Genomic DNA, 23314 nt, shown 5'->3' with positions numbered 1-23314 from the left:
TGATATTGGCGTAGATTCGACGTATGAACGTCCTTTGTCTATGCCTAATAATCAACTCGTTCTAGATTCGTGGTATAACAAAATGAATATAGGATAATTCATTTCTCACTCGAGAAACTAGAAGAATGTTTACTACATTGTTTCTTAATTCGACATAACCTAGCAATCAAATATTCTCCCTTATTGTTAAAATTAATCATTCGTTCTCTTCTTTGTTCTTTTTTCCTCTTTTCTTTGGTATATATTAATTTCGTATTAAATATTAATAAAAAAATTAGAACAATCTTCCTTACGTTGGTATCTTTTCGTAGGATCTTAACATTTAATGATATTACGGTAATGACTTCAATTTTTTTTTCTTTTTTCTTATTTAAATAAATCGTATAACATTACAGTCACAATAATTAAGATATCAAAATACATAACTAATAATTTTATATCATTTATAAACTACGTTAATATAAAAAAAAAAAAATGAAATTATGAAGTTAGACTTGCATTAAACTGACCTTACATATGAATATAATAATTATAAAAAAAATTACGATATACTTATTGGCATATTCAAGAATCTATTCACTTTTGTTTTATTTTTCTATTAATAATAGCTAAGCTAGAATACGGAACAATAATTTAAATTAAATATTGCACTCATCAATGAAATTTAATTAATATTTTACTTTAATTAGAATTATTATTAATTATAATGTTTGATTTTAAATATTCTGTGTAAATATTAAAAAATGAAATATACCCATTCTTGACAAAAATTATAATTGTACATAGAATAAGAATAAAATCCCTTCACTATAGATCCGTCATATATTTGACTAGTAATTATTTTGATGAGGAAATGATTTATATATATATATATGCGTGTGTGTATATATATATACACACACACACATACATACACACTAAGTCAGTATATATATGCTACACATTTAGTAATCAGCTGATTTTGACATTTAATGTTGTTTATCTAACGAATTTATACTTCCGAATATATTCTGTGTTGAATTCTGAATGTCATATTTAATAATTAAGTAATATAAAAAAACACGTATCTATTTGCAAATTTTATCTAATATATACAAATATTGATTATATTTAGAATTGATCAAGATATATATATATATATATATACATATATATAATATATATGTATATATATAGTAATTTGTTATATATTAATATGATGTGTGAAATTGTTTTATTTACAAATACATTCAAAAAAAGAAAAAAAAATCTTTTCCATGAAATAAACGGATTTGGTCAGGAAAGGAAATAGCGTGCAATAAATAACATTTACAGTGACCTAAGAATATTATGGTAATCATTAAAACTATAGTTCCAATAAAACATTGTGTCATATGAATGCAAATATGTAACGTAATTTTGTTCTGAATTTATCTTAATCTTTGTATTCTTAGATCCTGCATACAGAATACAAAACAAAATTTTAAGATTTACAACACCATGCTTGTAAACAACAAGACTATGTTATTACAAATGTTTTGTTCAACAATGTACCGTATAACAAACTGGATAAATGTGACACGTGTTTTAAAACCCACTGTTTTTAACAATATAACAATCAGTTAAACTCATTTTTATTAATAAATTTTTTGTTTGTTAGAATAATATAATCTAGACTAAACACAAATCTAGACTGGAATACAAACCTGTATGATTAAATGCAGAATATTATTGATTTTTTTTTCAATAAAATTGCATTGATCTTTGATCATAAAAAAAATTTACAGAAATTAATTAAAACATAATAATTTAACTAATAGAAAATACTCCAAATACGTACATACATACATACATACATAAATACATACATATATATATATATATATATATATATATATATATATATATATATATATATATATATGGGTGTTCATGTAAATATAACTTTTGAGAAATTCAATTCATTAAAGAATAATATTTAATTTGTGTAATGAATTTCATTACAACAATTTCAAAAAGTATTTACTATCAGTGTACCTAAAATATATTACTGAAATACACTTAATATATATACATAGTGGTATTTATTTAATAATGTGTAATAGTATGCTGCAATGAAGTAGGTGAAATAAACTTATATATGATATACTATTATATGATGTGCCATTGTATATTAGACAATCATCATAAAGACTAATGGAACTTTCTTTTAAAAATAATTGGTAAAATAATTGTTTCTGATTTCATGATACTTTGAAATAAGATCCTGTTTTTTTTTTTTCTTTCCTTTTCTTACAGTATCCTTCAAACAAATTCTTTGACAGTATTAATCACACTTTGGACTACAGTTTATGGTAGACCCAAGGGACGGTAATTCTGTTGTTACAAAAGTTGTATTTGAAATTTTTTATGGGATAAGTAATATACATTTGTTACGTCGCTTTCTTTTGAGGTTTCTGTCCTTTAATAACTATTGGCCGGCCTTTTATGAAACCTTTCTTACGTCGTGCAGTCTGAAACATTAATGTTTAACCCCCCATAACTTCAACTAGATTTTCAGATTCACTAATGTAATAATGAAAAGAAGGAAAAACGATACGCAAAATATTTCAAAAATCAATTCTCTAATATATTAATATTATTAAATTTTGACTAAACTAACCTTTTTGCTAATATACGAGTTTGCATGACGAGCTATAACTCTATCTGCGATTGGAATCCTGGGTCTATTAAATTCTTCTGGTTTTTTTACCCTGTATAAAGATCACGAGATTAAACATTTTTTTATATAACGAAATAATTATTTATAGCGTTTAAATATGTCTTATTAGACAGATTAACAATCATGTGTGAAGAATAAAATTACCTATAAATTCTAACAAGCCAATGTTCAGTAGTGTAAGCTTCTTCTAAGTAGGTAAGCTGAAAATTTTTATTTCCTATCTCTGCATTCCGAGTACGATCGTAACCAGAAGGTGATCTGTAGTCAATTTTAACTTCACCAAATCTATAATAACTCAGTTTATACATTAAAGAATTCATTAAAGTAGGAGATCCTTCGGAATCCACTCTAAATTCTCCTTTTTCAGAGAAATAGTCACTTTCACGAATATCTTGGGGATGTTCACCCTCGGCAATCCGTATCATCCATAAAAACTTGTTAACATCATCACCAGAATATCCAATCATACCACCAAAAATAATTAATACATAATCTACATCTAAGGACGTCATAATTTCATAAGCAGCGCTTTCGTTTGAACTCATTGCTTTACCCACTAAAGCTATGTGTGAATTATTCCACGTATTATTATCCACAAGTGTAGTTCTATATAAATAAATAAAAAAAAAAAAAAAAAAAGAAGAAAAAGATGATGTTCATGTAATATAAGTAAATTGTGTATGCTGTAACTTTTACCTGTTCGCCATTCCAGCTATTTGATAACCATAATCCCACCAACTCATAACTCTAGCATCATTAGGTGTATTTTGAGCTAACCAGTAATAAGCTTCTCTAAAATCATCAAGAATAGCTCTACCACCATCATTGCTATAAGATGCTAAAACAATAGAAGGACTAGAATATGCATTACTTGTAACCCAAGTACAATGCACAGTGAACATCATTAACAAGATTAATACACCAATGATGACACTATTTCTAAGACTGTCTCCTAATCCATCACCAGCATCCTTAGGTCTTTCATGTTTCATTCTTCTTAGTTTTCCAGCTTTATCATATAATGCTCTGCCAGGACTTCTCTCTCTTTCTTCTTCACTTTCATCTTCGCTTCCTTCAATTCTATCATTCCCATCTCTACATTCCTCTTTCAAGAATAATTCTAATAATCCACTGAATGCTACGCCAGCTAACATACATACAACTGGAGTTAAAGTAAGCATAAGCCTTACCATTACTCCAGCGAAATATACGGCACTTATGGCATACAATATAACTAAAATATAAATCAGTTTTTTATTTATTAACGTTATTATTTAATTCAAGAATAATTAAAATATTGATAATTACCAAACACTCTTTCATCATTAATATGTTTGATGCAGTACCATAGTCCAACAGGAAATGTTGTGACAAGAATATGTAAATCAAAAAAGAAACTGAACCAGGTTGTAGGTTGATGTTCAGAAACTGATGCTATTATAGGTATATGTATTTTTGCATAACCTGTATCCCATAGAGAATAAAATCTTCCACTCCAAGGGGCAACAATACCAGTATAAGTTAATATAATCAAAATTAATAAAAGGACAACTGCTGTTATTGCTACCACACCACTGAAATATTTCATTTCAAATTTTGTCAGTACAGTTCGTAAATACCTGTTGAAAAGAAAACATTTATTTTCATTAAATGTTAATATCATGAATTAATTACAAAACATATATTGCAAAATATGTTCTACAAATACCTGAGAGTAGCTACAAAAATCAATAAACCAAATACACCTCCTGCAGCCATGTGTTCTGATGTTCTAATTGGTTGAAAACCAACAAATGGTATTTGCATACTTAATAGAAGTCCCAAAATATAAAATGTAGTATAACTTGTGAACAAACGATTACTAAATCGATTCATGACTAATAATGCAAATACATGAAATGGTATAAGGTTAATGATGAATACATATCCACCCCATGCAGATACCATATAAAAATATGATAGTGCAGTCATTGAAGCCCAAAATATTGATCCAGTTTTAACCGATTTAACCCAAAGATAATAAGTAATTTGTAATGCAAATATTGCAATTCCCTCATTGTCATAACTTCCAGCTACAGATCTGGAAATATAACCAGGTACAATTGCAATGAAACATGCAGCAAAAAGTCCAGCACCAGCACTCCATATTTCTTTAGTTAATAAATAAGTAGAAATGGCAGTAAGGCCACTGAAAACTGGTGCTAAGAAGACACATATATCTCTTATATGTATTGGAATATTTAAAGAATGTAGTATATAATGTATTGTCCCAGATGTAATCATAAGTCCAGGATATACTGTTCCACCTACAATACGTCCCAATGGGTACCAAGCTCTTTCATCGAACCAATTCAAAAAATTATAAAACCCATGTTGTACCATGTAAGCCGTTGCTCTATAATTGAACCTGTTATTGATAAATTATGATTAAAAAAATTTTCATAAGTATTTATAAAATATAAATATAAAATTAATAAAAATATCAATGTTCATCTGACAAAATACTGATTTATTTAAGAAAGAGATCAACACATATATTCGTAAGTAATGTATAAAAAAAATAGATGTTTAAAAAAAAAAAAACAAAAACAAAAAAAAACAAAAAACAAAAATACGTACCAAGGATCAAATTCATGTATAATACTTTCAAATCGTATAACTGCAAAAAGTCTGGATGCAAAGCCTGCTATCCAAGCAAGTAATAATACGGTAAAAGTAATCAAAGAACTAAGACCAGCGGCATTGGTTAAGGTAGAAGTTCTCATTTGCTTGGTAGTTGTTTTCTTATCAGGGAACATAATTTTTTTCGTATTTGTCGCAGACGATTTATTCGGCAACATTTTGTTCTCAGTGAAATTAAACGCTATAATGCATATTTTTTTCTCGTCTTTCACTAACAACTTTTCGATATAAGCATGCAAACATGTACTATTCCCTCAATACAGCACGTTGCAACTTATAAGACTGATGCTTGCAAGAAATTATTAAACTGATATGCGCCTAGACTAGGAGGCTAGGACACGTCAAACGCCGGCTACGTGTTAATCATGTCTTCTACAACGAAACCTTATGCTCCTTTCGAACAGATTATGAGAATGGCGGTATGTTCGAATATTATGTTTCGTTGACATTAATATTACTCTAAATGCGCCTTTAGCTTTCAACGATCATATTATGCAACATTGTTCTCACCAATGACGTAAGAACTACATTTTTGTATATCCTCGTCGACTATATCATCGTACTCATAATATTATATTTTAATTTTATTTAATTCTATTCAATTTTTAATCTATTACACAATAATATTGGAATAAAATTATTTTTAATTATTATGTATCATGATTTACTACTTTCCATTAACCAATCATAATGCAACAGATAGAAATAATAAACAGAATCAATCAAATTTGATCAAAGAGAGTGTATTATATTATGTATTATATATAGTTTGTGAATAATGTAATATATTATCGATAATATTATTAAAAATATTTATTATAAATTTTGATTGGTATCTAGAGTATTCAATGTTTTCAACTAAAGAGAAATTAATACAACGTACAGGACAAAATGGCGTAGGCCGATATGATTTTTTAAAACTTTTAATAAACGAATTTAAAACGACTTCGTCTAAAGGTAATTAGACGAAATTTTGAATCAGTTATAATATTTTTATGTATCTATTTCAATTAATATTATATATATATATATATATATCTGTTTTTTTAAATAGATGCGAAGGAGCAAGTATTAGCAAATTTGGTTAATTTTTCTTATGATCCTATTAATTATGAATATTTAAGACAGCTTAAAGTAATCGATTTATTTCTTCATATTTTATCCGAAGATAATCCTATTTTTGTACGTTTTGCTATAGGAGGTATTTGTAATTTATGCTTAGGTAAGTTATACTTTTGATCATATTAAAAGCATAACAAGAATGATGACATTCATTTGCACAATAATGAAAATAATCATTACTTTTCAGATCCAATAAATAAAGCATATATCTTACGCAATCAAGGCATTTCATTAGTATCATCATTACTTAATTCTCGTGACGAAGGAACCATACTATCATCAATTACAACTTTAATGTTTATAATAACACCCGAATTTATAAATGATATAGTTTCACCTACAGTTATTAAACATATGCATGATTTTTCTAATAGTACAAATAATCGTATAAAAAATTTGGCTACAATATTTTTAAGCGATTATTGCCAAGGACATAATATTGAAAAGATTAATGATAAAAATGATGTATATAGCAGTGACAAATTTGCCAAATAAAATAGGATATTGTTAATATAGAATAAATTTATAATATACGTTCTATGATATTTTTTTAATTGATAAGTGATTATGTCACGTATTTCTCTTTTTTATTATAATATAAAAAAATATTGTACGAAAACTCCTATCAAGGTATATTCTTCAAGCTTAAAAGTTGGAGATAGGATATCAATTTTTAAAACAATAACAAACAGTGATGTGTTAAATTTTGCAAAGTTAACTAACGATTATAATCCGATACATATTACTTCTGAAAAAAATATTGTTCATGGAGCTTTACTTAATGGTTTAGTGTCGGGTGTACTTGGTACAAAATTACCAGGCCCGGGTACAATTGTTACGGAACAATCCCTTAAATTTCCAAATTCGTGTTACGTCGGTGACACTGTAGAAATAATAATACAAATAATATCTGTACGCAAAATTATAAAATGTGAATATACTTTAATTTCAAATGGAGAACAAATAGTTCTAAAGGGCGAAGCAAAGTTAATTATGAAGACAAATAGTATAAATAGTGTTAAATAATTGCTTTATAGATGTAAAAACATTAAGGAAAAAAGTCAATAAAAACAATTTATATTTTACAATTAAATGTATCTGGTGAATGAAAGTAGGTCTTATTATATGTGTAATCATATACTATAAACAAATTTTGCATAATAAGCAACACCATCCTGTCCTTTATATATTGCAACATTTTGGTCTGATACACTTTCGTTGGCACATAGAAGAATTCTCAATCTTTTTTAAGACTTCTATCAAGTAATATAAAAAGGCAGACAAATATATAGAGATAATTTTTCCAATAATTAAAAAAAAGTGAAAGATAAAGTAATTTTATTATATTTAATATAAATCTTTCATTACAGTTTAAAATGTATTTAGAGTTTATTTTTATTATTTTATGTGTGTCAACTGTTTACACAAAAAATGATATCGATGAAAACAACAATAATCGCATAGAGTTGTCATCGTCTGAAGAACCAGTTGGATGTATTTGTGGTGTCTTTTTAAGTGGACAGTTTAAAAAAGGTACTAAAGAACAGCCTACAGGGAACCCGGCTCTTCTTCACGAACAGTCAGAATTGTTTCCTTGTACTCCTCTTGGAAACAAACAATGCATTAATAAATGTCTTGAGATGGTGAGTCAAAAAGAATACTTTAAAAATTTAACTAATGTTTACGTATACATATAAAAAAAATTCATGTTTAGGATTAATATATTAAATATTACTTTATCCATATTACAGATTATAAAACATCTTCCAAATAGTTCTGATTTACTTTGTGCTGCAATAGATCGTAATTGTTTGAAAGAAAGAGTAAGTAGTTTGCATTATAATATTGTTTAATATTAATAGAAATGATAGAAAAATATTATATATATATATATAAAATTCAATTGTGTATATATATATGTATGTGTGTATATACATAATATATAATTGAATATATATATATATATATAATTGAACTATGTCAAAAAGTACAAATATCTGAAATAAATCGTTTCTTATAAATTTTTTTTATAGGCATATCTTTTCATACAAAATTGTGAAAATAAATGGATCAATACAAATCTATCTACTGGTAAAAAGTATTGCTGCAAGGATGGGATTTCTTACAAGTGTCCTATTGGTTAGTTAATTATAAAAAAAAATTTATATACATAATTAGTATTAATTATTTTTAATATTTTATATGTAATATTTTGTAATAAATATTTTCATATTCATAGATATTATTTTTTCGAATATCCCGCCTTTTATCTAAATATAACCCGAAGATCGTCACCTAACTCTTCAAAGCAAAAGAATTCAACATAAATACCTGAAATCTCGTTCATCTATATTTAGGACTTGAGTTATAACATTCTGTCCTGGATTGTATATATGGGTAGCTCATTAAATAGACTATTTCCATTATATATGCACTGTCGAATCATTATAATTGAGCTTTAATTTTTTTCTATTGGCTCAAGTGCAAGTATAACCACGATAATTGTGTTTCCAGTCTATAATATTAATTTTAAGTTGGATTAATTAATCCGATCTCTGATTATGTGTATTATAGATTAATTTTACGTTTTATATTTATATCTATCTTGTAAAAGAAAATTAAGTGAATAATCAAAACGTGAAACGATTAGATATTTTCTTTGATCAAAGCTAATAATGAAGATAATAAGATATTTATTATTAAACAAGAATAAAGTGAATCTTACAATTGGAAAATGATATAAAATAATATAAAATAATATAACAAAAGATGAAACATTAAAGCACGCATTAAGATATTTAATATCATAAAGGTTTTAAAATGTGCGCTCGTCTTTTAGCATGTCCTTTATGTTCTCAACCCAGTTTTACAACTTTAGATGCTTTACGAGCAGGCCTTGTAAGTGTAGCTACTAGACCACTTATGTGTCCTGTATGTAATGAGGTATTAGTTGGTATAGATAAATTGACTATACATCTATTTGGACATACTATAAATATAAATGATAATTCAATACAATTATCAAAACCTATTAATATTAATGTAGATAATAATGAGATCAATAATCAAAATGTCCAAGTTAAGAATGCCCTTCATAACTGGAATCTATTACATAAGGAAACCGTAGACACAGGTCAAAGTTATAATAAAAAAGATAAAAGTAAAAATTGTTGCGATATAGATCATACAACGCAATCTTGTTGTACGATTTCAAATAGTATAAATAAAACATTGATGATGAATTCACAAACTAAAGTACAAAATGAAGGATCATTTAATGAGAGTTCACAAGTTATACAATTGTCCGATCAACTTTGTCAAAATACAAGTACAAATGAATGTTTGTATAATAAACAAAATAATAGATTGTTTTTAGAATCACAGGATGATACGTCAGAAGTGATAAGCGAGTTATCGAAAACAAATTCTTTGGAAGATTGCTACAAAAATAGTAATACACAAGAGGAAAATTCACAACTAAGAGAAATGAACAAACTAGAAGGTATTTGGATAGAAAATTTATCACAAGTGTCTAATCAACATTCCACAATAAAAAAAGAATTATCATTATGCCCTGATAAAACTCAAGAGATTATCTTAAAGCAAACAGAAATCAATAATGATCAATATAATTTAAAAAATAATTTGATCATCAGTTTTCCACATGTTATGACAATGTCGGAAAATGTTAATGTTTTACCATCAGAAATAAATAATAAACAAAACTTAGATGATCATAAAAAAACCTTAACTCATTCAATCGTCGAAGTAAAATCAGATCAGAATGTAAATGGTGAAAAAATAATATCAAATCTTAAGATTGTAAAGGAAAAGACTGAAAGATGTAATATATGTGGCTTCCACTTTCCAGATCATAACATACTTGTTTTGCATAAACAATTAATTCATATGGTCGATGAACAAAATAGTAATGTTACATCTGAGAATTTATTAAAAAGTTATTCTTGCCATTTGTGTTCTAAAGTTTTCAAAATGCGTGGCAGTTTAATGATACATATGAGAGTAGCACATATTGGTCACAATTGGGGTAAACATTATTTAATATTAAGTTTTTCTTCTATGTATTAAAAATTGCTTATCATAATGTTATATAGGTTTTTTATCAAAAGATGGAGATGCACCAATGGGAATTAATAATAATGGATATAATTGTCCCACTTGTGGGAAAAATTTTAAAAAAGTAAGTTTAATTATTGAAAAAGAAAATTATAAAAAATAAGATATGAAAATGCATACAGGAAATACATACTTTTGTATTAATAAAATAGGAACAGCATGTTATACAACATTTGAAAACACACGAAGGCAAACAATGGGAATGTGATGTCTGTAGTAAAATGTTCACAACAAAGTATTTTTTGAAAAAGCATAAAAGATTACATTCAGGTGAAATGCCATATAAATGTAACATTTGTGATAAGACATTTACTTTTCAACAATCATATCACAAACACAGATTGTATCATAAAGATGACAAACCACATATGTGCACTACTTGTGGTAGATCATTTAAAGAACTCTCTACATTGCACAATCATGAACGAATTCATACAGGGGAGAAACCTTTTGCATGTGAAACTTGTGGTAAATATATTTGATAAATACAATAGTGTATTGCTTGTTTTAAATAATATGTACTTTTTATAAAATTTATAATCGATTATAAATATAATGTGCTTTACTATTTACAGTTTTTACTAACAATCTAATATGGGTCATTTTATTCACATTGTACCTATAACATTACAGTGTGATGCATGAGTTAACAAATTAAGGTAAAGTTTCTGTAAATTTCTGTTTCTGTTACTTTATATGATATTTTGTATAATACTATATTATTGATTTTAAACTAGACATTAATTTTAGATTATACGATTATATTTTTTTTATAGGAAAATGTTTTCGACAACGCGTGTCTTACTTAGTACACCGTAGAATTCACACAGGCGTTATGCCATACACATGCACAATGTGTGGAAAAAGTTTTAGATATAAAGTAAGTAATGTAAAATAAAATTTTTAACATTTGATTAATATGAATAATATTTGTATATAATTAAAATTATTTAGGTAAGCCAACGAACACATAAATGCCCAATACAACAATTCACTGCTCAACAGCAATCAAATGAAATAGTTCAAACATCAGATGTGACATCGGTTATGCAAGAAAATTGCAATGAGGCAAATCATTCGCAAGAAACTAATTCTTCGCAACAAATAAAACAAATATTAAACGGTATTAACGATAAGGATAATAAATTTGTTCTTATAATAAATGCTCAAGGTCAAACTGTGTTAACAAGAGAATCAGATCTTGAAAACGAACAGGAAGGAAATTTTGCAAAAACAAAAGATACAAATAAAAATTCAAACGAAGATATATGGAATTCTGACAACTCCAAAAATCTCAATTCAAAAAATTCTACAAATCAATCTGATAAATTATTGTCAGATAACAGGAACAATGTACAAGATACTACAGATTTTTTCTCATTAGTAATGTCACCATTAGAAAATAATTTGTCATCACCTACATCTGAAATGGAACATTTGAGACTTTCTTCTCCTATATCAAAAAATATTTCACAACCACTATTCAGTAATTTTAGACATCCTTCGGAAAATATAAATGAAAATATAATTCATACAGATGTAGAAGAAACATATAACGCCGTCGATAGTATCAGGTGTTCTTTTGAAACAATAAATGAAGAATCGTTAAAACAATTACTATATAGTATAGATAAGAAATAAAATGATAGAGATATTTTAGAATATACAACATAAATACACTTTTTGATCGTAAATCCTTAATAAAAACAAATATGTTATTAGCTTACAAATGGGATTTATTTATTATATATACAATAGGTTAAGTATATGATAATTATTATTTAACTTTAAATCGGAACATTTTCTTAAGGATACTTTTAATTTTATATAAATCATATTTAATATGATTTCTATTTTGAAAAATACCGCGATAGGTTTAAAATGGAACGATACAATAGAGAGTGGTTTGGATAATTTTTTGAATAGAATTAACGCGAAGAGAAAAAATTATGTAATTTAATCATTGATTTTTCTTTATATTGATGTATGGCTTATTACTAATAAGATTGAAAATTACAAGTTGAATAATTTATAAAGATTAGAGAACGTATATCTATTAAAAAACGTAAATCGCAATTTTTTTAAAATGTTGACATACGCATCAATAAACACATAACTGCACATAACTACATTTGATTAAAACATCTTTCGAACGTGATTGGACGAATAGAATTCGCCTTATTGTCTATTCGATGTATACTCTATTTTGATTGGTCGAGTATTTGTACTTCAGCCAATGAGAATATCACTTTGTAAAAAATGACGAAGTAACGTTAAAGGAATGATTTGGTAGGAGTTTCCCATCAACGTATCAATTATTTCTAGTCCTCCTACACTCAGGAGGTGATCTCCTCTCGGTTCGAATGATTTGTTCGTTTGTTCCACGTATAAAATAGTTGGAAATATTTACGCTTTAATCATATATAACTTTGGAAAATATAATAATTGGCGTGGAAGATAAGGAAGTGTAAAACGTTATATTCAATAATGTTTATATGTATTCTTGATACGTGACGCTCTAATAAGTTGAATCTATTGAAAACTTGACACGAGATAATATGCTCTATACTGGGTATCATAAAGTGAATGAGTGAAGTGTAAAGGTGTATAGTATAAATAATAAGGATAAATTAGAGAAATTCAAGGGGCGTGTCTCTTAGAGTATTTAAATATTTCTTATTAAAAATAACATCGACGAAAAATTTGGGTGATCGTGGACCAAAAATTATTGACAAGAAATCGTTATCCGCACACATCAGCACGGACGTTATTCGATTTTTTCAGTGCGCACTACGGTTGAGTCTCCGGTGCAGCTTACGTTGTTTATGTCATCGTGACGCCTATGGCGACGAAGTGTTTTGTTTTTGCCGATCGATGACGGAATATTTCAGAAATTACATCTTATGATTTAGATTTTGCGATACTATTTTTGTAGCTCTACTATATAACGTTTAAGAAAATCTTAAAAAAAGGGTCGTAACGTTAAACGATTTTAAACGCCCAAAACTTGTTAACAAAAGAATATATAAAGAAACTCGTGAATTATTTACTTGCTTTATGAGATATAAATCGTCTGAGCGAACGATTAAAAAGAAAATCGAAAGAACAATAGATAACATTAAAAGTTCGACGAAGTATAGGATGGCATCATCCACGATAGCTGTTCCCTCGGGAACAGCTTCGGTACCAGCCACTGCTGGTATTACTGGAAAAGAAGAACTCGATAGTGGGGATTTATTCGGTGAACGTAGTGTTAATACCGTTACAGGTTATAACAATAGTAGCAGTTCTGGTGATGCACTCGAAGAGATAACCTGTAATAATGGCAAAATAGGAGATCAACAATGCACTTTGTGCATGAGCAAATTGTGCTCACCACGGGTACTATCTTGTCTCCATGTATTTTGCGAAGGTTGTCTGGATAAGCTTCTTATGGACGGAGCTGGAGATTCAAAGGTGGAATCTATACTAGAGTGTCCCTTATGCCATCAAGAAACTTCCGTTAGTTCTAAAGGCGCCGCATCTCTCACTTGTGATTATGTACTAACTAATATACTTGACATGTTTGCGATTGAAAATATGGCAGTGCTCTGTACCTCTTGCAAGGCTAAAGAAAATGCAGTCGCACGTTGCTCAGATTGTGCCAATTTTCTCTGTCCGAATTGTAATACGGCACATCAATTCATGCGCTGCTTTGAAAGTCATAAAGTCATTGCATTTGAGGATTTGAAGAAATCAAATGAAACTATTCCAATACATAAACCTATTTTTTGTGAATATCATCCTGCCGAAAATATGAAATTTTATTGCTATACGTGTCAGGTAAATGAGTTTTCCTATTTCTAATACACACATACACACACACACACATACATATATATATACACTTTTGATACAATTTTTCTATTCAAATAATGATAGAATTATTATCATTCAAGTTATTTCATTTTTTAATAGGAACCCATCTGTAATGAATGTCTTCTTGTTGAGCACAAAGCACCAGATCATCATTATGAGAGATTAGCTGATGCAGAACCACGCGAGAAGGAAGAATTATTGAGTTTAATGTCTGAAAGTAAAGCAAAAATTAAGGATTGCGATCAAGTTACAACGCAGTTAGAAAATGCACTTAGTGAATTGCAAATGCAACGTGATCAAGCAAAGGATTTAATAATAGAAACTTTCCAAAGTTACAAAGCTATATTAGAGAAATATCGAGACAATGCTTTAGAGGAACTTGAAAAACTACATTCAGAGAGAGAGCTTGAAATAATGGATACCTTCCATAAGTAGGTTTAATTATAATTATTTTAAATCAATCAAAAATACGAAGTTTGTATCTGTGTATTTTAGAAAATCTGTTTTTGATAGCGTTGCAAAAACTGCAGAAAAAATAGATGATGCTTGCCGCTTTACATCTAGGCTTTTGGAACATGGAGATACCGTGGAAATATTAGCTCTTCGCCGTATAGTAGGGGCGCAATTATTACATTTAATAAAAAATACCCCGAGTCCTAACATAACATTTTGTATAGAGTTCCAGACAGATTATAGTCAATTTGAAAAAACTGTAAAGGTACTTGAAAAGTTATTATATATTTCATGTCTTTATTCTAACGTCAAGATAATATATTTTTTTTGTTTTTTGTTTTTTTTCTTTTTCTTTTTTTTTTTTTCTCCAGGAGGTGTTTGGTAAATTTCATACAGAGAGTACACCAATAACAAAAATTCTTCCAGAAATAAAGTCAAGCATGCCAGGTGTTTCCTCTACTCAACAAATCGTTCATACTTCAATAAGTTGTCCCAGTACGATTAGTACAAGTTCTCCTATTTCACTTCCTGCCTCTATGCAATCCTCGTTTGAAGGTGAACCTACGTTTGTTATTCCACCTACATCTAGTCCTCAAAATATTCCACCACCACCACCACCTGTTTCTCTTCCACCAGGCCCTATTCATGGTTTGACCAGTATTCAAGAATATAATTTACAACAATTAGCTAGTTTAGCCGAAAAGGTAGAAATTGTTAGTGATACTGGTGTAATTGGACCTAGCTCTAATTCAAGTCCCACTCCTTCCTTCGCACTAGCAGATTTATTTGCTGGAGATTTAAACTCTACGAATCATGCCATTAATAATTTGCAAGCTCTTGCAAAATTAGGAAATACTCTTGCCAATCAAGGTGAGGAAAGAATAATAACTTCTATTATTTATCATTAATCATTTCCTTATATAAATATATTTGTCTAATAAATTGTATTATATTAAATTTAAATGTCTACAGATTTAGGAAATGCAGCAATTAATGGTAGTGGAGGTTTGGTATTAGGACGTGGGCCTTCCCCTGGTATTATTGATGCGCCTAACTTGAGCACTTTAACTGCCAACAGTCTTTTAAATGGTGGTTTTCAATCACTTTCATCCTCCACATCTCCTATACTCTCACAGGGTGCTGGTAATATAAATTAATTTTTATTCCTCTGTGATAAACATAACATAATGTTAACATGTTTCGTTATAGCGATTATAATTTATATAATTAAAATATTTACAACTATCTATATATCTATACATATATATATATTTGTATTTCAGATGATCTTATAGGTGATACAATGCATAATATGCCTGTGGTAGTAGGTAATCCAGTTGCCAATGTAACTGGTGCAGGAAATGGAAACTATGCACATCCACGTTCTAATAATGCAAAATTAACTCCAATGCAAATTCGAAGTAAATTTGGCCAGTTAGGTCCTAGTAAAGGACAATTTAATTCACCTCATGGATTTTGTTTGGGTACAGACGAAGATATTATAGTTGCGGACACTAATAATCACAGGATACAGGTATATAAAGAAGAATATAAAGTTAGATATTATTTATAATGTAAAATGACATTGTGTATCCATTTTCATATGATAGATTTTTGAGAAGACTGGTACATTCAAATTTCAATTTGGTGTCCCTGGTAAAGAAGAAGGTCAGTTGTGGTATCCAAGAAAAGTAGCAGTTATGCGAAATAGTGGAAAATTTGTTGTATGCGACCGTGGAAATGAAAGATCTAGGATGCAAATATTTACTAAAAACGGCCATTTTATAAAAAAGATTGCCATTCGTTACATCGACATTGTAGCTGGTTTAGCTGTTACGGGTCAAGGTCAGATTGTAGCAGTCGATAGTGTATCACCGACTGTATTTGTCATCAGTGATACAGGTGCCCTCCTTAGGTGGTTCGATTGTAGCGATTACATGAGAGAACCAAGTGATATTGCTATTAGTGGTAAATGCACTATTACAAATATAATTTTTTATTATGTAAAGATAAAATAATCCGTGTTAAACATTTGATTAATATCTCATTATATCTTTCATAGGAAAAGAATATTTTGTTTGCGATTTCAAAGGTCATTGCGTTGTTGTATTTAACGAGGATGGAAAATTCTTGCGTCGTATTGGCTGCGAGAATATAACAAACTTTCCAAATGGGATTGATATTAGTGATGCTGGAGATGTTTTGATTGGAGATTCACATGGTAATCGATTCCATGTAGCTGTCTTTTCAAGGGACGGTTCTTTAATTTCGGAATTCGAGTGTCCATATGTTAAGGTAAGATTATACTAATAATTAAAAAAACATGCTTTTGCAGATATATATATATATATTTTTTTTTTTGTTTGCGTCATATACTCTATAAAACATGTATTGAACAAAAATTGATTGGGTTAGTCAGTCAATATTTTTTTATTATAAAATAAAACTGTCTGATATAGGTATCTCGATGTTGTGGCCTGAAAATAACCTCGGAAGGATACATAGTAACGCTTGCTAAAAACAATCATCATGTCCTTGTGCTGAACACTCTTTACATAGTATGAAGTGAGAAAAGAAATATAATAATATCACTACTTTCTTCAATAAGGGAGCTTCTATTGGAACTGCTCTGTTTTCAACGAAGGATAAGTAAAGAAAAAAAAAAAAAGGCATGCCCAAGATACTAAACTATTTAAATATTGGGCCTATCAAAGCAATAGAAACAAGTGCAGCATGCAGCTTTAATAGTTGTAAAAAGTATAATGCGTCCCTCTTCTATGAAAGTACCAACATTGAAAGGAGAAAAAGGTAAATGTATAATTTCCGACCAATCGATATCATAGTAATGTAGCAAGTTGCATTTGGTAAACTGCCAGAGTAAATTATATAATTAAGCAAAAACATGTTAAAGGAAAACAAACAAAAGAAAAAGAAAAAAGAAAAAAAAGAAAAGAAAAAGAAAAAAAAAAAAAGCAAAAATAATAACGATGCAGTGTGTTGCGCTGACCGAAGTCAATCAATCGAAGTTGCTTTAGTAGAGAAGCAATTTTACAATGGCCTTTCGTCAAAATAGGTCGTTGTACCATAGTTTTTGACACGTCAGTATTTTAAGTGTGTTTACAAATCAAATTCTAGTCTCCTACTATGAGCACTGTCACGATTTAGGATTTGTGCTTGAAATAAGGCGCTACTCTCTTGGTCTTAGGTTTGATTAATCCGATGAAAAGGCTTTTTTTGTCTTTTATTTAGATCAAAGTATCTCAAGGAATGTATATATATATATATATGTATTATATATATATATATATATATATATATATATATATATATATATATATATATATATATATATATGAAAATACGGGGATATATTAGACTGTTCTCGTAGGTTTTGTTTTGTTTTGTTTTTCTCTCTCTCTCTATCTCTCTCTCTTTCTCTCTATCTCTCTCTCTCTTTCTTTTTCTTTTGACATTTATAAGTTTGTAGATAAATGAAAAATGACATGTGCAGATTATACATCTCCTTGTGAGCATCAAAGTTTCTGTGCTTAATGAACCGACGAAAAAGATATTGCATGCTTCAGAGATAGTAGTTCATAGTATTCTCCTGCTTCTCTCATATCGTAACGTATTAAGTCTCAGAGTCGCAAATTTAAGGAAAAACTCTTGGGCTACGAATTAAAGACGAGATTTTGCAAATACTATCAATCACGTATCCTGCGTGTTTGTGTCACGATTGTTAAGAATGCGTTATATAAAGTTAATGTGTCGACAAAAATTAACTTATGGTACGTTGAAAATCAAACAATTTAGTTACTTATAAGAAGACAAGAAAAGGGGGGGAAGAAAAAAAAATGGAAAAAAAAAAAAATTAAAAGAAAAAAGAACATCTTGCAGAACATATTTTAAAGCGTAAAAAGTGAAGATAACTATTTAGACTTGCCACTTGAGTAGATTCCATTTGTGCATTGTTAAAATTAGGTGAGGTACATAATGGTTATACAATATTTACTCAGGATGCTTTATTATGGTCCATCTCTCACAGAAATATATGACATTTATCATAATATGAGTCATATATATCAGTCATTAATATAATACTATATACACACAAAAATACACATACGCATATATATATATATTTTTTTTATTTATTTGTATTTTATATGAATATATATAAAGTACAAATATATGTGTATGCGCCTACGTGCGTATATATATATATATATATATGTATATATATTTATATATATGTGTGTATATATATATGTATATATATATATATATATATGTATATATATATATATATGCGTATATGAATTACTGGTTTGTGGTGCTAACGAACGATTGCATCCATTAACATGTATATGTATTTGTTATGAAGTTACAGAGAATATCATTTTCCTATTATACAATACGTGAAAATGATTCTGTGTAATGTATTATTAAATACAAGGTTCGTATAAGTAAAATATACCAACGGTATCACATAAGAGCGATACTCTTTACCTATGTAAAAAAAAAAAAAAAAGAAAAAAAGGAAAAAAAAAAGAAAAAAGAAAGAAAAAAGTAACTAACGTACAGTTTGCTAAACAACTTCTATTTATGTACATACAATATGAGATCCACGTAAAAGAGAAATTCCACATAAAAGCGCATACATATATAGAAATACACATATTTTTTAGGGTTGTTTACATGATCAGCCTTAAGATTTGATTGAACTAAAAATGCTACATATGTGTATACAGCATGTATATTAAATATTTGGCAGATCGCTACACACACCATGTTATTATATTGTCTACAATAATATTTGTTTACAAATATTATTTTTTGCCAAAACCAAATCATACGTAGCACATTCATATACATATATATATATATATATATATATATATATATATATATATATACATAGTATATATTTATACTTGAATATATAGCTTTCTTATAGATAACGTTTGCACACACTAAAAGTTATCAGCGCTATTACTCCCATCCCCTACTCACGTGCCCTCCCCAAACCACCTAATGGATTGCTACTATAAAGTAAATAACTTGTGTAGGGAAAATTGGAAAGACAAGTATCACATGAAGAAAAACTATTACTCTTAAACGTTTGCGTGTAAGATGTCGATATATGTAGTGGATTGCACGAAGCCTATATATATATATATATATATATGTGTGTATGTGTATATATGTATAAATATATACACATATACATATACATGCGCAAAATCTTGACAAAAAAACATGTATGCGTGTGTACGTTTAATATATATATATAATATATATATGTGCACACATACATGTGCGAATATATATATATATATTTAATATATATATATAATATATATATATGTGCACACATATATATGCGAATATAGTTGGTACGCGGCATATACACGCGCACGTATTATACTTACATACACCCACACATACATACACATAGACAAGATAAAAAGAGACAGTTAATATATACCAATAGACAGACGGAAAACATATATATATAATATAGGAAAATATAAAAAAAACATAGACGTTTAGCGTGCCCATTGATCAGCCGTAAAATCGTCTCTGGTATCTTTAGAAGTTTTTCATACACATACACATACACATACACACACATACACTTACACATAAACACATTAAATATGCATAAAACAATGCTACATATTATATACATCAAACTAATTCTGATATATTTAATAGTCGTGGTTAGCAGAGTTATATAAATAATGCCTGTGATAATAGTATCTTCAGGATAAGTTGTGTCCTTAAAGAGTCTCTGATGTTGTTGCTAGGTAAATATAAATTAGAAATACCAATGAGAGAGCGATTGGCATTGTTGCATTGTATTTTGATATTGTATACAATGTTGTATACAATGACAGATAATACGTGTTAATGATGTCATCAATTGCCTCAAATATGGTATATTAAATATGAAAAGAAGAAGAAAAAAAGTAAAGAAAGTGGGGAGATATTCAAAATAAGAAAGATATGTTGCAAATTTTTTGCCAGTGATTTTAACAATTCATATATAGCGTAACACGAATGGATGACCATTACAAACATGAGAGAGGATCTTTTACCTCACAAAAAATTATTATATATTATGCTCACACCTTATATATATTTGAATATTTTAGTATAGATTTACTCTATTTACATACTTTTATCTGTGGAAGACTACTTGGCTAATTTAGGCCACTGTTAAAATTTACCCCTTATTTGCCTTGATGTTTGAATTACACATACAATAATAATGATAAATAAATAAAAAAAAAAAAGGAAAAAAAAGAAAAAACAAAGAAATGTGAGAAAAGAAAAAGGATTAAAAAAAAAGAAAGAAGAAGAAGAAAAGAAAGAATAAATAAAAAGAAAACATACACAAAGAGAACGAAAGAGAATTCATTGTTACGTGGATGGTAATTGTGATAGATTTTTTGATGATTTTTACAATCTCAAAGGTCTTATTATCCTAAATATGTATAGAATTATATAGTCATTCTTCTACGTAATTGATAAATTTTTGCTTACATACATATTGTTAAACAAACAAACCAACAAACAAAAAAAAGGAAAGAGGAATAATAATAATGATAATATTGAAAAAAAAAAAACTTACCCTATATTGACACTGTTAGCGGTTAGGCAATTACCATTAATTGAATTGAACATCTCTTGCACCTGAGATAATAGGTTCTGTATATCGCTTCAGCAATGATCGCTTTTATTCAGCGTAATAACTTCCAACATATTTTAATAAAGTACGGGGCTCCTTTACGTACATATATACATATATACATACATACATACATAAATATATATATATATATACATATATATATATATATACATACAATTATTTCGAGAGACAAGGGAATATAAATAAATTTTTCAGTTTTTGTTCGATATACTTCCGTTTATACTTTGTTGCGTTCAACTATAAAAATATTAATCATTGTACACTGAAAAAAAGAAAAGAAAATAACAAACAAACATATGAAAGAGAGACTATCATGGTCCAACTATTACAGATAGATTAATTAACGAGTACATAGATTTTAATTATATTATTTTCATTACTTGTCGCAAGTGAAGACTATAAATGTGATTTAAATCTCTTAACTCTTTTATTACTCTATATAATTCTACAAATTGAACAACAACAAATCTCTAAGGTGTATTATTGACTTATATACACACTCAACAATTATTACCTTTAATTATTGCAACAATTATTATTATTATTATTATTATTAATTATTATTATTATTATTATTATTATTATTATTATTATTAATTATTATAATTATTGTTTCTACGACTTACGTTAAAAATTGTCTGAAATTATTTTTAATCGTCGTGCTATATGTATAATGGTATTCGTATATATGTAAAAGAAAATAGAGCGGGGAGTATTAAAAGGAGATCGTAAAAAAAAAAAAGAAAAAATAGGAAAAGAAAAGAAAAGAAAAAAAAATAGAAAAATCAGACGGTTTCGCAACACTTTGGAAAATATAGAAATATCGAATTAAATATATCTCGAGTTCTCGTTTGTGAGAGATCCTCACGATTTCGATAAGAGAATATTATTGATATCGTTCGCAGATCGATGATATCAAATGATTTAGAAAACAAAAAAAGAAAAAAAGGAAATTGAAACACTAACGAAAGATCTCCGTTGATAATATAAAGTTTCCAGACATCGAGAGCATTTACAAAATAATAAGAAATAAAACAAAATTGAAAAATAAAAAAGGATAAAGATAAACGGATGGGGAGGAGTTGGGGGAGGAGGAAAAGGAAAGAAGATAGAACCGCTCTTAAAAAGAACTTCGTGATCATCCTGCAAACAGGATAATAAACGATGAAAAATTGTTACTACTTATCACGGAAATATGTTCCTCATTTTGAAAATTGTGCGTCACGCGCTATACACGTATATGTGTGTGTGCGTGCGTGTGTGTGTGTATGTATGTATGTATGTATGTGCGTGCATGCATGTGTGCATATATGTGATACGTGTTACACGCGTGCATATATATATATATTTTATATATATATATATATATATATATATATATATATATATATAGATAGATATATATATGCATATATAAAATATATACATGGAGGATATTAGAGAAGAAAAAGATGGAGAGAAAACGAAGATGAAAACGTGTATAGAAGAAATCTTATGCGAGAAAAGGAGAGAAAATGCAAAATGCAAAATGCAAAATGCAAAATGAAGAGAAAACGAAAGGAAAAAAAAGAAACAAAATACTAACGCGCTACGAGGACGCATGCGCACATACACACAACTTGCTGCATTATTAGAGTGTAGGG

At 28.2% G+C, this 23314-nt stretch overlaps 5 protein-coding genes across 10 annotated transcripts; 4 read left to right on the top strand and 1 right to left on the bottom strand.

Moving 5' to 3' along the window:
- Positions 1-2228: 2228 nt before the first annotated feature.
- Positions 2229-5740, bottom strand: LOC124431040 (dolichyl-diphosphooligosaccharide--protein glycosyltransferase subunit STT3B). Of its 3 annotated transcripts, none has more exons than XM_046978406.1 (7): positions 5321-5740; positions 4410-5108; positions 4010-4320; positions 3398-3935; positions 2846-3307; positions 2642-2732; positions 2229-2492 (listed from the first exon to the last, which is right to left on the bottom strand). In XM_046978406.1, exons 1-7 carry the CDS (start codon positions 5539-5541, stop codon positions 2412-2414), a joined length of 2403 nt encoding a protein of 800 aa, XP_046834362.1. In that variant the 5' UTR covers positions 5542-5740; the 3' UTR covers positions 2229-2411. The 3 variants fall into 3 exon arrangements, with proteins under 3 accessions (XP_046834362.1, XP_046834364.1, XP_046834363.1); XM_046978408.1 differs by having other exon boundaries at positions 2382-2521; XM_046978407.1 differs by having other exon boundaries at positions 2386-2527.
- Positions 5741-5873: 133 nt separating this feature from the next.
- LOC124431028 lies at positions 5874-7616 on the top strand. The gene is made up of 5 exons (XM_046978388.1): positions 5874-5900; positions 6224-6340; positions 6438-6605; positions 6693-6997; positions 7067-7616. The coding sequence occupies exons 2-5, from the start codon at positions 6232-6234 to the stop codon at positions 7529-7531; spliced, it is 1047 nt and encodes a 348-aa protein (XP_046834344.1). The 5' UTR covers positions 5874-5900; positions 6224-6231; the 3' UTR covers positions 7532-7616.
- A 147-nt stretch (positions 7617-7763) lies between these two features.
- Positions 7764-8743, top strand: LOC124431042 (follicle cell protein 3C-1). Its single transcript, XM_046978409.1, has 3 exons — positions 7764-8148; positions 8257-8328; positions 8539-8743. The coding sequence occupies exons 1-3, from the start codon at positions 7882-7884 to the stop codon at positions 8647-8649; spliced, it is 450 nt and encodes a 149-aa protein (XP_046834365.1). The 5' UTR covers positions 7764-7881; the 3' UTR covers positions 8650-8743.
- A 100-nt stretch (positions 8744-8843) lies between these two features.
- Positions 8844-12372, top strand: LOC124431039 (zinc finger protein 300-like). 3 transcript variants are annotated; one of them, XM_046978404.1, is made up of 6 exons: positions 8844-10298; positions 10377-10553; positions 10621-10706; positions 10795-11110; positions 11419-11522; positions 11597-12372. In XM_046978404.1, exons 1-6 carry the CDS (start codon positions 9326-9328, stop codon positions 12281-12283), a joined length of 2343 nt encoding a protein of 780 aa, XP_046834360.1. In that variant the 5' UTR covers positions 8844-9325; the 3' UTR covers positions 12284-12372. The 3 variants fall into 3 exon arrangements, with proteins under 3 accessions (XP_046834360.1, XP_046834359.1, XP_046834361.1); XM_046978405.1 differs by having other exon boundaries at positions 8845-10007; XM_046978403.1 differs by having other exon boundaries at positions 8844-10553.
- Positions 12373-12954: 582 nt separating this feature from the next.
- LOC124431091 (B-box type zinc finger protein ncl-1-like) lies at positions 12955-17632 on the top strand. 2 transcript variants are annotated; one of them, XM_046978522.1, is made up of 9 exons: positions 12955-14464; positions 14600-14931; positions 14996-15218; positions 15325-15823; positions 15926-16096; positions 16237-16487; positions 16564-16921; positions 17016-17248; positions 17413-17632. In XM_046978522.1, exons 1-9 carry the CDS (start codon positions 13700-13702, stop codon positions 17515-17517), a joined length of 2937 nt encoding a protein of 978 aa, XP_046834478.1. In that variant the 5' UTR covers positions 12955-13699; the 3' UTR covers positions 17518-17632. The 2 variants fall into 2 exon arrangements, with proteins under 2 accessions (XP_046834478.1, XP_046834479.1); XM_046978523.1 differs by having other exon boundaries at positions 12956-14464; positions 15014-15218.
- The last annotated feature ends 5682 nt before the right edge of the window (positions 17633-23314 follow it).

Source organism: Vespa crabro, chromosome 20, assembly GCF_910589235.1.
Source record: "Vespa crabro chromosome 20, iyVesCrab1.2, whole genome shotgun sequence".
Taxonomy (NCBI): domain Eukaryota; kingdom Metazoa; phylum Arthropoda; class Insecta; order Hymenoptera; family Vespidae; genus Vespa; species Vespa crabro.
The sequence above is the reverse complement of the archived record's forward strand: the minus strand, read 5'-3'. Positions and strand labels throughout refer to the sequence as shown.